Source organism: Myxine glutinosa, chromosome 4 (genome assembly GCF_964187855.1).
Source record: "Myxine glutinosa chromosome 4, kmMyxGlut1.1, whole genome shotgun sequence".
NCBI classification, from domain to species: Eukaryota; Metazoa; Chordata; class Myxini; order Myxiniformes; family Myxinidae; genus Myxine; species Myxine glutinosa.
This window is the reverse complement of record NC_136264.1, coordinates 209,114,445-209,129,699: the sequence shown is the minus strand read 5'-3', so window position 1 is coordinate 209,129,699 and position 15,255 is coordinate 209,114,445. Positions and strand designations below refer to the sequence as shown.

General features: G+C 43.8%; 1 protein-coding gene across 1 annotated transcript in view; it reads right to left on the bottom strand.

The window, feature by feature from the left end:
• Nucleotides 1–10,074, bottom strand: part of LOC137426023 (glycine receptor subunit beta) — a 253,604-nt gene extending 243,530 nt beyond the window's left edge. Inside the window, exon 1 of the mRNA XM_068114744.2 lies at nucleotides 9,832–10,074. Within this exon, the coding sequence (XP_067970845.2) occupies nucleotides 9,832–10,074 (243 nt within the window). The remainder of the gene's footprint in view (nucleotides 1–9,831) is intronic.
• Nucleotides 10,075–15,255: the final 5,181 nt, after the last annotated feature.

Below are 15,255 nucleotides of genomic sequence, written 5' to 3'. Positions count from 1 at the left end.
TTCCTATTCGTGTCTTTGTCAAATTTCCACTCGTTATTTTATTGTGCACGTGTTACTGTGTGTTTATAGTTAGTGTTGGTTTGCAATTCGTGCTAACTTGTGTAAAAATTAATCGTTTTCTGTTCGCACCGCGTGCGCGGCCTGGTTTGAGGCTTCCCTCCCCTTGTCGGTGTTTTGTGAATATAAGTTCTTTCCTTCACTGTATTGCTTATTTCTTAGATTTTCTCTTCTCCCCCTAACTTCCCCGAACATCTACCCTTTGTCTAACGTTTTAAATACAAAAAAAAAATTATCATTATTATTTCCTTCTCTCCTCGCTGACACATGCTTGATGTCTCGCCCCGCCCCCTTTATATCCTTTTCTTCCACCTCTTCCTTCCATCTCCAGCCGAAACTCGCCTTACCAATTCTAGTTTCCTCCATCACATTTAACCCTTTCTCCTTTCTCTGATCCACGCCCTCACTTCATGGACTTTTCCCAGATTGTTTTTCACTGTTTTGTTGAAATATTTTTACACTTTCCCCTGCAGTGTTGCATTCAGTGGTTTATTACAACAGGCTGTTCTTCTTCCTATTTAAAAGACTTTTTTCAATTTCCTCATCAAATAATTCCATTTCAAAAAAAAATTAAATCTCTTGCAATCCTTCCTTTCTACATTCTCTAAACTTACCCCTCCTCTATTGTTTTCAAACAGATCTCTGACTTGAAAATCACAATAAACCCAGTTTGTAATAAATGTTCGTTTTTCATAAATCATCCACTTTATAAACTCCCCCCTCACTACTCCCCTCCAAATCTCCCCCTCACTCCTCCCTTTCAATTCTCCCCCCCCCCCCCCTTATCCCTTCCATCTCTAAATCTCCCCACTTACCCCTCATCCCTCCCATTCAAAACTCCCCCCTCACCACTCCCCTTCAAAACTCCCCCCCTCACCACTCCTCTTCAAAACTCCCCCCTCCACCCCTCCCTTTCAATTATCCCCCCCCCCTTTTAACTCCCCATGCCTCTAAATCTCCTCAATAGCCCCTCCCCTTCAAAACTCCCCCCTCACCCCTTCCCTTCAAAACTCCCTCCTCACCGCGCCCCTTCAAAACTACCCCCTCACGCCTCCCCTTCAAAATTCCCCTCCCCTTCTAATCTCCCCTCCTACTATTTTTCTCCAATTCTTCCCCCACCCTTCTCATCAAAGCTGCCCTCTCCCCACTTCCTCTCCCTTCCATCACATACCTCCACCTCCTCCAACCTTCGACTTTGCTCTGCCCCCTCTCCCCCCCTCAAACAACACCTCACTGTGCCTCTTCCCATCACCATCAAACCTTTTGTCCTCCTCATCCTTCCCTTTCTCCTAACTCTTCTGCAATCTCCGACACACTAGCAACAGCTCTCCCTACCTCCCCCTCTCACCCCTCATCTTACCCTTTCCCTCCCCTGCCCTGTACCCGATGCTTCCCCTCCCTCTTCCATAACGGTATGGACCTCAAACATCCGGGGCCTTCGCTCAAACCTGATTGATCTTTCCATACAGGTTGCTTCTGACAAATCAGACATAATCTGCTTAACAGAAACTTTCCTCCTTCAAGATGTCTCTGATTCCTGAATATCTCTTCCTGGTTACTCCCTCCTCCGGTATGATAGACCTGAGCCTCATCCTGGTGGTGGGGTTGCTATCTTTATCAAAAACTCTCTTCCTCACTCTCTTTGCACTGCCCTGTCTCCACCCCACCCCCAGGAGTACCTCTGGCTAAGGCTTCCTCTCCGCTCCCACCTTTTGTTCAGATGTGTTCTGTACCGTCCTCCAAACAGTGATGACTCCATTTACATTTCGCTGTCGGACAACATGGACCAACTTCTATCCACTCATCCCAACTCTCTCTCTTCCTCATATGTGGTGACTTCAACTGTCATCATTCAGGCTGGCTAGGTGTGGGTTCCTCTCACACCAGCCATGGCACCTCAGCAAAGGACTTCTGCAACTCACTGGGACTGACACAATCTGTCAATTTCCCGAACCGGATCTCAGTCAACAGAGCATCTTCTCTTCTAGACTTGGTTATCACTAAAGTACCTGCAAATGTCTGCTGCTCTTCTCCTGCTCCAATCGGTTCTTCTGATCATTTCCTTGTTAATGTGGACATCTCTCTTGCCATTCTCAGAGAGCCTCCTCAGCTCTGACGAGTCTGGCAATTCACTCAATCCGACTGGCACGGTCTTCAAGCAGCTATCAATCATCTGGAATGGCCTCCCATCTCTACTGCCTCTGACATAAATTCTTCCTGGGAATTATTCCAAAATAAACTGCTCTCTCTCTCATGTACAGATTTATCCCATCTCATCTTCAGTTGTCATACCCTTCCTCCCGTCCATGGTACACTGAAGCTTGTGGTGAGGCAGTTGCCATGAAGCAACTTGCCTTCACCTCATGGAAGGCTAATCCAACTGAAGGGCCGCTCTTTCACACCCTCTCTCTATTCTCTTCACCCTCTCTTTTGCTGAAGGTCATCGGCCATCAGCTTGGAAATCAGCCAACATCACCGCATCACCAAGGCAATCTCAGTTCCTTTCACAAAGCTCAGAACAAGTGTATATCTAACCTCAGAAGAGCAAGGAAACAATATGTCTCTCCTCTCAAGACTGAACTCTCAAACCTGTCTCCCTCATCCAAATCCAAGTGGCGTCTGGTCAAATCTGTTCCTGGTGTTTGTTCCCCCTCCATCCCCTCCCTTACCTCAAATGGCTACTCAGCTGACTCTGCACGTGAAAAAGCTGAATGCCTCAACTCTGTGTTTGCCTCAAAATATTGTGTCCCGAACCCATCTCTCTCTGTACCCACATTACCCAGTCAAACCCAGCTGCTCCTGGAATCTGTTGCCTTCTCTCCGGACAAGGTGAAGAAGTTTCTGTCAAACCTCGACTCTGATTCTGCAACTGGACCAGACGGCATCAGCCCACGAGTCCTAAAATCCTGCTCTACCGCTCTATCTCACCCTCTCTCTGTTCTCTTCACCCTCTCTTTTGCTCAAGATCATCTGCCGTCTGCTTGGAAATCAGCCAACATTACCGCTTTACGCAAAAAGGTGCAAAAAAAGATCCTTGCAACTACAGACCAAATCAGCCTGCTCCCAATAATCAGCAAGGTCATGGAATCAATCATCACTTCTGACATAAATCCTTCCTCTTCTCCAATGGCTTGATTTCGGATCATCATTTTGGATTCAGACCAGGTCATTCTACTCTGGACATGCTGCTTCTGCTGTCTCAACAATGCATGGAGGTCCTTAATGCCAAACAGGAAATCAGAGATGTCTCCCTTGACATATCACGTGCCTTCGATACCGTCTGCTACCCCGCTCTGCTCTCCAAACTCTCCTCCTATGGTTGGTATCCATGGAAATCTCCACGCATTGCTTGCGGACTTCCTCTCTGGTCGTAGTCAATATGTGGTCCTGAATGGTTTTCTCTCATCTCCTCTTCTTGTTCAGGCTGGGAGTTCCCCAAAGCAGTGTTCTCGGCCCTGTGCTTTTCTGGTCTTCATCAATGATCTCTCTGACTCTCTGGAAAATCCTCTCTATCAGTTTGCTGATGACTCCACTCTCTGCCGCTCCATACCTCATCCCGCAGATCAGCAGTCTGGAGCCTCCTCACTCTCTGCAGACCTGGACAAAATCACAGACTGGTCAAACAAGTGGAACATGTCTTTCAATCCTGACAAATCTCATTCTTATGATGTCTCTCCGAAAAGACCGTCTGTCCAACCCTCCCATGTGCTTTCTCAACAATCTTCTCCAAGAAGTTCTGTCACTCAAGCTTTTGGGTCTCATTATCTGCCATGATCTTTACTGGGAAACCTCATTTCCAAGCTGGCCTCCAAAGCCAGTTGCCGTCGGGCAGCCTCAATCGTGTGAAGTCCTTCCTTGGCACACCTGAGCTCCTCACCAAATACAAGGCTTTCATCTGCAGCTCAATGGAATCCTGTTCTCCTCTCTGGGCAGGTATTCCTGCCACACACCTAGCTCGGCTTCACGCTGTTGAAACCAAAGCTTTCCATATCATTGGAATCTCCAGCGATGAGTCTAACTCCAAGGGCCTTTCACTCGCTCACCGCAGGCAGGTTGGTGGTCTTTCTATCTTCTACCGACTCATCTCTGGCATTTCTCCCCCAGCTCTGTTTGTGCTCTGTCCCCCAAATATTCCTGCAGGTCGCACAAGATCTGCCAGCATCCTTCTTCTGGTGAAACTGCCAAAATCATGACTCTCTGCCTACCTTCACTCTTTCATTCCTCTTTTCTCCAGCCTCTGGAACAAACTCCCTCACTCTCTTTAATCCCACTCCTCCCTCCAGGTCTTTAAAAAAGCTGTTCACCACCATGTCTTATACGTTCACCACCATCCCCATCCAAAATCTTGATCTTTTCTACCCCAGTTAATTCACCCCAGATCCACTTTTTTGAAATACCGACTTCTTTCCTCGAAGTCCTAGCAGTTTCCATGTGTTTTTACCTCTCCCAGCCACCCCTCCCCCTTTCCCATGCCTTCTCCCCCCAAGACCTCTCCCTCCCACAGATCTCCCGATGTCCCTGCTCTCAAATGTTGTACTTGTGTGCTCCCCATCTTGTCTCCCGCTCCCTTTATCACATGTTTTATGTGACAGTTTGTCTTTTTGTGATCAATGTTAGCTCTTACATGAGCCTCGATCTTGTATACAAAAAAAAGAAAAAAAGACCAGGGGTTTCAGTAAAGGGGTCAATGGGAGGCCCGATGGACATAATTAGGTGTAGGTTTTGTCACAGAAGAGCAACTGGTCGCTCATGTCAAACAGATTAGTGAGGAGGTTGCTCAAGCAAAGGAGCAGCTGAGAGAGGTTGTAAGGAGTTTTATAGGTAATCTTTATGAGTGGGTGAAATTGATACAGGGGACTATTGCCAACAGCCCTATTTGGTCACCTGATGCTTCCAGATTGTGTGAGGAATAACTTGTGGGGAAGGTAATCCCCAGGGTATATTCAGACAATTCAGCTAGCCTTAAAAAAGGTATTCCCATTGCAACCTTTGATGGGTCACAAAGCTTCGTGGTTTTCCTAACAATGTAAGTGTGTAGCCCAGCTCAATTTGTCTGAGCCGGACCGGAAAGCGAATCTGGTGGAAACTATGTGGGGTCTGACCACAAATGTATTAAAATGTGGTCCCGAAAGGTCTGATGACGAGCACCCAAATCTGCGCCACTTTAAATCATTGATTTGGCATGGCGGCACAGAGGGATTTGGTCCATGCTGAGCTCCAGTACCAAATATTAAAATCTGGTGAGTGGTGAGTCTTTCCTGAGCTGGCCTACGACATCAACCATGCCATGAGGATTGCATATCATAATCTGCCAGCACAGACAAGGGAAAGGTTGGTTGTAGGAGAATTCCGGGGTCCTGTTCAGGTGACTGGCGACCATCCAAAAGGATGCAGCAAGGCTGAGCATTTTGCGAAAACATTAACGTGGCAGATGGGACAAGTGTGATGGTCACCATATGGAGGCTGTTATTGAGAAGATTGGTCAGAGTAAAAGGGTATTGGCCAGAGTTTAAGGGGCATAATCCAGAAGTTGTGAAATTTTAGGTTTAGGGTTAGGGTTAGCCTCGAAGGACAGGTGGCAAGAAAGCAGCCATTACTGAATACTGCGCATCTAAAATCTCGTATGGAGTTTGTGAAAGCATCCTAATGATACTGCAGGCATGTGGAGAAATGTTTTGTGGTCAGACAGAAACATTTGTTTTGGTCTAAATGCAAAGTGTTACATGTGGCGCAATCCCAACACTGCACACAATCCAGTCAACACAATCCCGACTGTTAAGCATGGTAGTGTGGCAGCATCATATTATGGGGCTGCTTTTTATCAGCAGGGACTGGCAAGCTTGTCGGGATAGAAGGGACAATGGATGATGCAAAGTCTAGGAGAATCCGTGATGAAAGCCTGCTTGAGTCGGCCACAAATCTGAATTCAAACCAAAAGTAGGAGATTCACATTTCAGCGGAACAATGATCTGAAGCACAAGGCTAAAGCCACATTGGAGTGGCTGAATAAGAAGAAAATCAATGTTCTTGAGTGGTCCAGTCAAAGTCAAATTTAAAATCAATAAACAAATTTTTAAAAACATCGTTGAATTCAGACGTTTCAAGGAGATGTGCATAAACATTATTCTTTATAAACAGCTGGCAATCGTCATGTGATGGGTAGAAAAAAATTGGCTCGGTAATTTGGAAAACATGTTAATACAGCAAACAGATCGGAAATCGGGTGTTATCGAATATATTTTGCTTTGAAACTTGCAAAGAAAAACAACATAACCTTTCTGAAGCACATCCAATTCATATATTAAAATATCCAATTGCTTTAGAAACAGCCGCTCTCTATATGAGGGATCCATAAGGCGTCTTATCCAGAATATTAGAGAAATGGGGATAAAGGTGTTGGATCTTCTGGGAACGAGAAGTCTGTTGTACCAGAAGCACCATCGGCTCTGTAAAGCGGTGTTAGGTTTCCTAAAAGAGAGTGGGAAATCCGTATAAATTGTAGGGAAACCTAATGGCTCCTTGGGTACCTGGGTCAAGTTTTTGTGTGTGGTGTATATAGAGTGTCACCGATGTGAAAGCAGCCATTAAAATCTCAAAAAGAAGAAGAAGAAGAAGAAGCAACGGCCACTTGTACAAAGGAAAATTTGATTGCTCGTACGTTGCTGAGGTTAAAATGTAAAACCTAATCTACCTCTTCCTGGCTTTACCAAGGTAACATGTTACCGGAACACAGGTAACAATGATAGTGATTGATCTTCTGCTGAGCTTGTTACATGACTGGGTGAGCGGCCCCCACTTGTGTGCCAACACCTCCATTTATGAGTCAATTACCGGACGATTTACTTACTGCATGAACATTTCTTCGGAACAGAATCCCTTTGTAATCCCAGGGACTCCCTGTACTGTATTTTGTATTTCTTTATTTTCACATGACCAGACAAGTATGAAATGCTTCATTTTGTATCCATCAATACATTATCTTCAACATATCTCACAGTGAGAGAGTTGGAAGGACTTCAACATCGCTCAGTGCAACCCCCGGTGACCTAACCCCCTATTTCCCATTGAAACAATGCTCCAAAATTCGCGATTTGCAGCAGTTTTCAATAACATATCCCCCACAAATGTTGGGGTTTTACTGTACTGACCGAAAGGGCCTGAATACTTCTTTCTGCAAGCAGTGAATTCTGATTTGTACATGTGTTTTGCAGGTTCTCCTGACATGTAACCTCCTTCAACTATAACAGTGTTTATGCAAAAAGAAAGTTCATTTGGAAAAATTGTTTCTACATTATTTGGAATTCATCTAAATGTGGCATTATTGGTAGGGGTGAATACTTTTACAGGCCACTGTACAATGTACATGCTCAAGTGCTCTATGTTCCGGTGGTGGTGGTCTTTTTCTAGAGGTGCGCCTGTGACACTGATACAATGCCCCCTATTACCAATCCGCTGGTACTCATTTTGCCAACCTCGGAAGGATAACAGGCTTAGTCAACCCACCTGGTGACATTTCAACAACACAACAGGGTCTCAAACGCAGGACCCTAACATCTCCAGCCAACCAACTTATCCGTTAAGCCAACACCAGGCTTTTCCAAGTTGGTGAATCACCCCGTCTGAGAAACACCAGGAAGACAGTTTATAGCTGGGTAGCCTGGGTTGGGATTCGAACCCAGGTTATGAAGCTTAGAGGGGAGCGTTGCATACTGTATAGTGTTCCTATTATAAAACTTAAAATGCAGTTGTCACTGAATTTCAGTTTTTCCTAACACTACCTGGCCTATGATAGTAATATCTCAAAGGTGGAACTCAATGCAAAACCTGTCTGTGTTCAGCCATCTGGAGGTCTGCCCAAAACAACCTCTTTCCAAACATTTATTCCTAATCTACCCAAGCACCTTGCTCTCTCCGCTACACTGCACAAACAGCTGCTTATATTCTTCTCAGTCATGCACCTGGGCCTTGATTAAACCCCACCTTCATTGTCGTTCCACCATGACCAAAATTTGTTTATTTTCCAATCAAAGTATTGTTTCCCCAACCTTAACTGCAAAACTTACTGCATTTGCTGGAAGATGCCAAGTTGCAAAAAAAATGGCACAATGTTCTTCACCAAAATATAATCAATGCGTCCTTGTGACACACCTAACCTGTCTACCAAGTTTCATCTGAATCTATCAATAACTAGTTAGAGATCTCATGCTCACACAGACAGACAGACAGACAGACAGACAGACAGACAGACCAGGGGTGAACACATAACCATAAGAAAACCTTTGTCCACCTTGGTGGTGGAGGTATATACAACATGGTAATCCTTTGGCTTTGTGATTTTCAAGAAGTTATAGACGGATTATCACAAAACTTGGTGCATTCGTTGGGTCGTTAACAAGAACAAGCCGATTCGATTTTGGTTCAGATCGGAATCCAGATCCGGCCAATCAGTGGGATACAAAGCTTAAACTGTTCAGCCTGGCGAAGATATGCTCCACCAAGTGACGTTCCACATATGTTATGACATTTCATGAAGACAGAGCAACGTTGTCTGTATAACACACAAATACATTGGGTGCATGCCTGAGATTGCTCATTGGTACAAGCTATACATACATACATGGAAAAACTCTTCTTCCTTCAACACACATTCAGCTTTCATATCTGCCAAAAATCATTGCAACCCCGTTATTCATGAGGCGAAGCATTCCTTGACTCAAAATAAATGTGACAACCTGTCATCTTCTTCCACTAATACAGGGGTTCTTAACCTTTTTCCCTGTCAAGACCTCCAACGGATTGCCCACGATGTCCCCATAGCCCCTTCGCCAGACTGTTGACTGACCAAGGCGCACCCAAGGTGCGCATAGCAAGGGGGAACTGGGGGCATGTCCCCCTAGAATTTTTTTGATTTCTAGGTGTTCTGTGGTGCATTCTGAGGGGTGTTTTTACTTTAATTGCCCATTTTTTTGGATGAAAATTGATACCGTAACTTATTACCCAGAAAATGGGCCAAGTTCGGGGATCCGCGCCTGATTACCAGTCCCATTAGGTTCCAGTGTGACTTCAAAATATCTCAATAGCTTAGTTTTACATATGGATAATTAGGAACAGAACAGGAAAGAAAATCATTAGGATTTCATCCCTATTTATTTCTTTGCTTGTTAACAAAGAAACAAAACAAACCAAACTAAACTAAAACATGCAAGTTTTATGCAAGCCGTATTTCTAAACTAGTGAGATTGTTGCTGCTATTTTCATGCAATCAGAACATGGAATCCGGGCACAGTTCGTGTCATCGCCACTCGCATATCATCGGACACATCAAGTCGATTTCTCCACTTTGATTTCGGGTTCAATAATGCAGAGAAACCTGTTTCACAGAGACACGAAGTTGTGAAGGGAACCAACACATTCATTGCCCTCTTCGCCAAGCTAGGGTAAGCTGCTATCTGCTCACACGAAAACTGCTTAAAATCCAGCCCGGCCTTTCAAGAAATCAGCTTTCTTTCTTTGATCTTCCTAGAACTCGATCAAATCATCCTTCACTAAATCGTTGTCACTCATCGTAGAAATATCAAACAAGAAAGGGTTCTGGATCCAAACGGATTCCGTGCTAAGATCATCAATACCTGAGAAGATGGAGAGGGGTGTGAGGTCTCGCGAGATCTTATTGGGGAGGTCACGGTTTTTCGAAGCTGTCCACGATCTTCACACACACTCGAAATTAAGTAATGGTTCACAATTGTATTTTTGTCGAAACTGTATTTATCTTACGTGTGTGTCGAAGTAACCCTCAAAATTGGTACTTAGGACTTTCAAATGGTCCTTGACTTCTTGAAGTATTTCCCCAGGCAATGCCTTTTCATCTTCTCCATCAAGAAGGATATCGCCAAGGATTGGAAAGTTCGCCATGTTTCCGCTTTCAACACGGCGACTCCAAATAGGTAATTTCTTCGTGAATGCCACAAACTTTCCCCTGGCTTGAATAATGTCCACATCCCTTCCCTGCATCGACATGTTCAAGTCATTGAGGTGACCGAAAATATCGGCCAAATATCCCAGGCGGACAATAAAATGCTCATCTTCAAAACTGTTCGCAAGAGGGGATTGTTGATGCCTGAGGAATTCGAGAATTTCTTCCCAAAGTTCCACTACACGTGCGAAAACACGACCACGAGATAGCCAACGTACCTCTGTGTGGTCCAGTAAAACACAATGTTCCGCCCCAATCTCATCACGGAATTTTTGAAATAGCCGATGATTTAATGCCCGTCCACGAATAAAGTTGACTGTCTGCACGACTATAATCATTTATTATATATTTAAAGTTGATATTTCATTGGATTTATTACAATTTATTATTATTATTTATTACGAGTCCCATACCCCCAGATTTTGGTCCTCATACCACCAAGGGGTATGGATACCCCAGATTAAGAACCCCAGCACTAATAGATCTTTCTCATTTCAAAGTATCTTCAACAACTTCTGTTGCTCTACCTTTCCTTTTCTGTTCCATTCCGATGATATTATAGCTGTCTCCGTCTGATAAAGCATCTCTTTTTGGTTCTCTTTTACCATCTAATTCCACACTGGATGAGTCTAACATTCCATTTCCTCTGAAGCACCCCTTACCAATCCTATGCCCCTCCTTGTAATCTCTTTCATGCAGTCAAAAAAGTACTCCTCTCTCTGGACACAAGCAAGGCATACGGACAAGATGGCATTCCTCCTGGTGTCTTGAGGGAGTGTGCCGCAGACCTTGCTCCCGTGCTTGCTCGTTTGTTTCGTTTTTGTTTAAAAACCCAAACTTTTCTTCTTTCCTGAAAACATGCCTTACTACAGCCTATTTTAAAGAAGGGTGATCGTTCAAACCCTTCGAACTACCATCCCAATGCTCTGACTTCGACTATTTCCATAGTCTTTGAATGTCTTCTCAATAACCATTTCCTCAAGCATCTTGAATCCCACAGTCTTCTATCTGACCATCAATATGGCTTTCGCAAGGCAAGATCTACCGGTGATATCCTTTCTTACATTACGAATGTCTGGGTCTCTTCTCTGAGAGACTTTGGGGAATCCTTTGTTGTAGGCCTTGATATCTCAAAAGCCTTTGACAGAGTTTGGCATCAAGGTCTGATATCCTACCTTCCCTCTTTTGGCTTTCCCTACTTCACTCTGCTCTCTCACATCGAGCTTTCTCCCCGACTGCTCTATCTCTGTAATTGTTGATGGCTCAACATCTCCCTCTTTTACTATCAATGGCGGTGTCCCTCAGGGCTCTGTCCTGTCTCCAAAACTCTTCCTTCTTTTTATCAATGACCTTCTTTCTTCTACAAATAACCAAATGCACTCATATGCTGATCAATAGACATTACATTCCGCCATGTTTTTCCCCATCTGCCCCATATTCCCTCATTCGACCTACATCTCGTTTGATCACAGCCACCTCTTTAAATTCAGATTTGGACAAGATTTCCCAGCGGGGCAAATGTAATCGGGTTAAATTAAATGCTTCTAAAACTAAATTTCTTCCCATATCTCTCTAAAACTCCTCTCAACTCTCCAATCTTATTTGAAATTTTGAAATTTTGAAATTTTTCCTCTCAACTCTTATTGAAATTTTTCATCCGCAGCTCAATGGAATACTGTTCTCCCCTATGGGCTGGTGCTCCTGCCTCACACCTGGCTCGGCTTCACGCTGTTGAATCCAAAGCTTTCAAAATCATTGGAATCTCCTGCGATGAAGCTATCTCTGAGGGCCTTTCACTCACTCACCGCAGGCAGGTAGGTGGTCTTTCTGTCTTCTACCGACTCCTCTCCGGCCTTGCTCCCCCAGCTCTCTCTGTGCTCTGTCCCCCAAATATTCCTACAGGTCGCACAAGATCTGCCAGCAACCCTCTGATGGTTAAACTGCCGAAATCTCGGCTCTCTGCTCACCTTCACTCTTTCATTCCTCTTTTCTCCCGCCTGTGGAACAAACTCCCACACTCCCTTCAATCCCTCCCCTCCCTCCAGGTCTTTAAAACAGCTGTTCACCACCATCTCTTATCTTCCCCCATCCATAACCTTGATCTTTTCTACCCCCACTAATTCACCCCAGATCCACCTTGTTTGAAATTCCAACTTCTTTCCTCGAAATCCTGGCAGTGTCCATATGTTTATACCTCTCCCACCCCCCCCCCCCCCCCTTCACATGCCTCCCCCCCAAAGCCCTCTCCTTCCCACAGATCTCTCGATGTCTCCATGTCTCTCGGTCCCTGCTCTCAAATGTTGTGTTTGTGTCCTTCCCCCTCTCTCCCCATCTTGTCTACCGCTCCCGATGTTATTTGTTTTATGTGTCTGTTTGTCTTTCTGTGTGATTAATGTTCGCTCTTTCACGAGCCTCGATCTTGTATACAAAAAAAAAGAAAAAAAAAAGAAGCTCCACAGTTACACCATGTGATACAATAAACCTAATAGGTATTACCCTAACATCAAATGTATCCTGGACTCCACACATTACACAAATAGCTATGTCTGCCTTGAAGAAACGATGAGTCCTGTTAAGATGTCGAAGATTCTTCATCTCTCAACAATTTATTCAACTATATAAAGGATTGATTCGTCCTTGTATAGAGTACTGCTCTCACATCTGGGGCGGTTCTAGCTCCACATACTTACTGGACAGAATTGAATCCAAAGTAATCCGACTGATCAACTCTACCAATCTGACCTCAAAACTCGACCAGCTCGAATTACACCGCAAAGTTGGCTCTCTTTGTCTTTTCTAGATATTATTTCGGTTTCTGCTCCCAAGAACTCGCTGCTTGTGCACCTCCGCTATTAGCGAAACCACGCAATACCCGACAAGCCACCGCATCTCATGATTATGTTGTGGCCATTGGCAACTCAAGGGTGGGCCGTTATTTTGTTTCCTCTGCATGAAATGCAGAGGAATACCTGTTGTTTTTCCTAGAGCTTTTCTTATCATTATTCTTCCACCCTATTTTTCACCTCTAAAAATTTTAAAATTATGGTTCTCAGCAACCGTTGGTCCGATTGACACTAAATTTTCACCAAGTGTTCGGCTACACATGTATAATTTTATACCACTAATTATGACGTCATATGTCACGTGGTATGGGCGCCATCTTGAAAACACCTTCAAAGTTGCCCCTCTATATCTCCGAAACGGCTCAATGGAAAAAATTGAGTCATGGCTCATTCTAAAGAACTCTGCAATGGGACCAAACATTTGTTTATTCAGGTTATTAAAAATGCTAATGTTACGAAGTTAGAATTCGACAAATACATCCCTTGCTCCCACGAATATGATTTTTTTTTTTTCATAACCTTAGTTTAACAAAATTTAGGTTCGATAAATATTCCAACGTCACACGTCACATGGTTTGGCCGCCATATTGTTTTTCATGAAAAACACCAAAACCCCTTTTTCTCCGCAATGGCTGAACAGATCGAGCCCAAACTTTACATGCAGAATCGCATGCCCATGACAAACAAAAGGTTCCCACAGGCCGACGTCGTACGTCGCATCATTTAAGAATTATGACGTTTTTAAGCATAAACTTTAAATCCTATCTCCTCCCTAATTTTTGAAGGTATCGAGCAGAAACTTTACACAAATGTTCCCCATGTGGGGAAGTTAAAACGTTACTGGAGAAGTTTTGATAAGTCACATTGTTTGGCAGCAATAAATAAAATTGAACATAAATCTTAAAAAGCTTCTACCTCTTGAACCACTGCATTGATGGACTTGAACTTTAAAGTAAGTTATCTCTCATCAAGGGTAATGAGTGTTTAATATTTCAACATGATTGGTTGAATGGTCTTGACAGCTAGAAGTCGTTATTGCTGGAAGAAGAAGAAACACAACACTTTTCCTTCTCAGGCCATCTAACGGATTGCGGCAGTGCCATTTTTCGGATTTATTTCCTTAAAAATAATTTTCTCTGCAATACTTGGACTGGTTGACAGGAAATATTCACCATAGGAGCGCCTCGGCCTGTATAATATTTTAATGGTAATTATGACGTCACAGGTGACGTGGTATGGGCGCCATCTTGGAAAAACCGAAAAACTTGCACCCATATATCTCCAAAAGCACTGTACAGAAAAAATTGGGGCATGCCTCATTGGAAAGAACCCTCCATGCAGAATAACATATGTGAATGATGATGTCATTTGACCGTGTCATTTCACATAATTTGACAACGACAAAACTTCATCCGATCAGGATGAAAATTTTCGTGGGCATCATCTAGGGATAAATATTGATGGAGAAAAAAAAACAATGTGATAGCGGGGTTGTTATAAAGTGTGGGGCTGTGTGTGTGTGGATGTGTCTGTGTGGGGATGTGTGTGTGTTGGGATGTGTGTGTGTGTGTGTGTGGGGGGGGGGGGGATGTGTGTGTGTTGGTGGTGGGGGTGTGTGGGGTGGGGGGTGGAGATGTGTGTATGTGTGTGTGTGGGGGGATATATGTGTGTGTGTGTGTTGTGGGGGGGGGGGATATGTGTGTGTGTGTGTGGGGGATGTTTGTGTGTGTGTGTGTGTGTGTGTGTGTTGGGATGTGTGTGTGTGTGTGTTGGTATGTGTGTGTGTGTGTGTTGGGATGTGTGTGTGTATATGGGGATGTATGTGTGTGTGTGTGTGTGTGTGTGGGGGGGGGGGGGTGAGTGTGTGTGTGTGTATAAATAAAAGAATAAAGTGGAATAAAGCAATGGAACTTACAATTATGGGACTGGGCGAATGGATGAAAGAACAAATTGATAATCATAAAGTACCAAACACACAAATGGCTTTATGGTTGGAGGAGGTAGAGAAACATGTGAAAAGGAGAGTTGTTGATTTGAAAAGAAAAGTTCGAATCAATAATCCAAAGGCAATTTTAAACAATCCAGAGGCACGTGATTGCTTAAGGCAGCTTCAAACACAATATGTTATTGTTCCAATTGACAAAGCAAATAATAATATTGCATTTGTGTGTAAAACATTCTACATTCAAACACTTTTGGAAGAATTGGGCTTAGACACGGGAATTTCAAAGACCTACAAAATAAGTAACGATAACAAAATAGACTTGATACAACACCATACAAATCACTCAACGGTGAGAAGACGGTGAGGTGTTCCGGATAAACACCATAAATTACCATTCATTTACTGGATCCCAAAAATGCACAAACACCCTTGTAAGA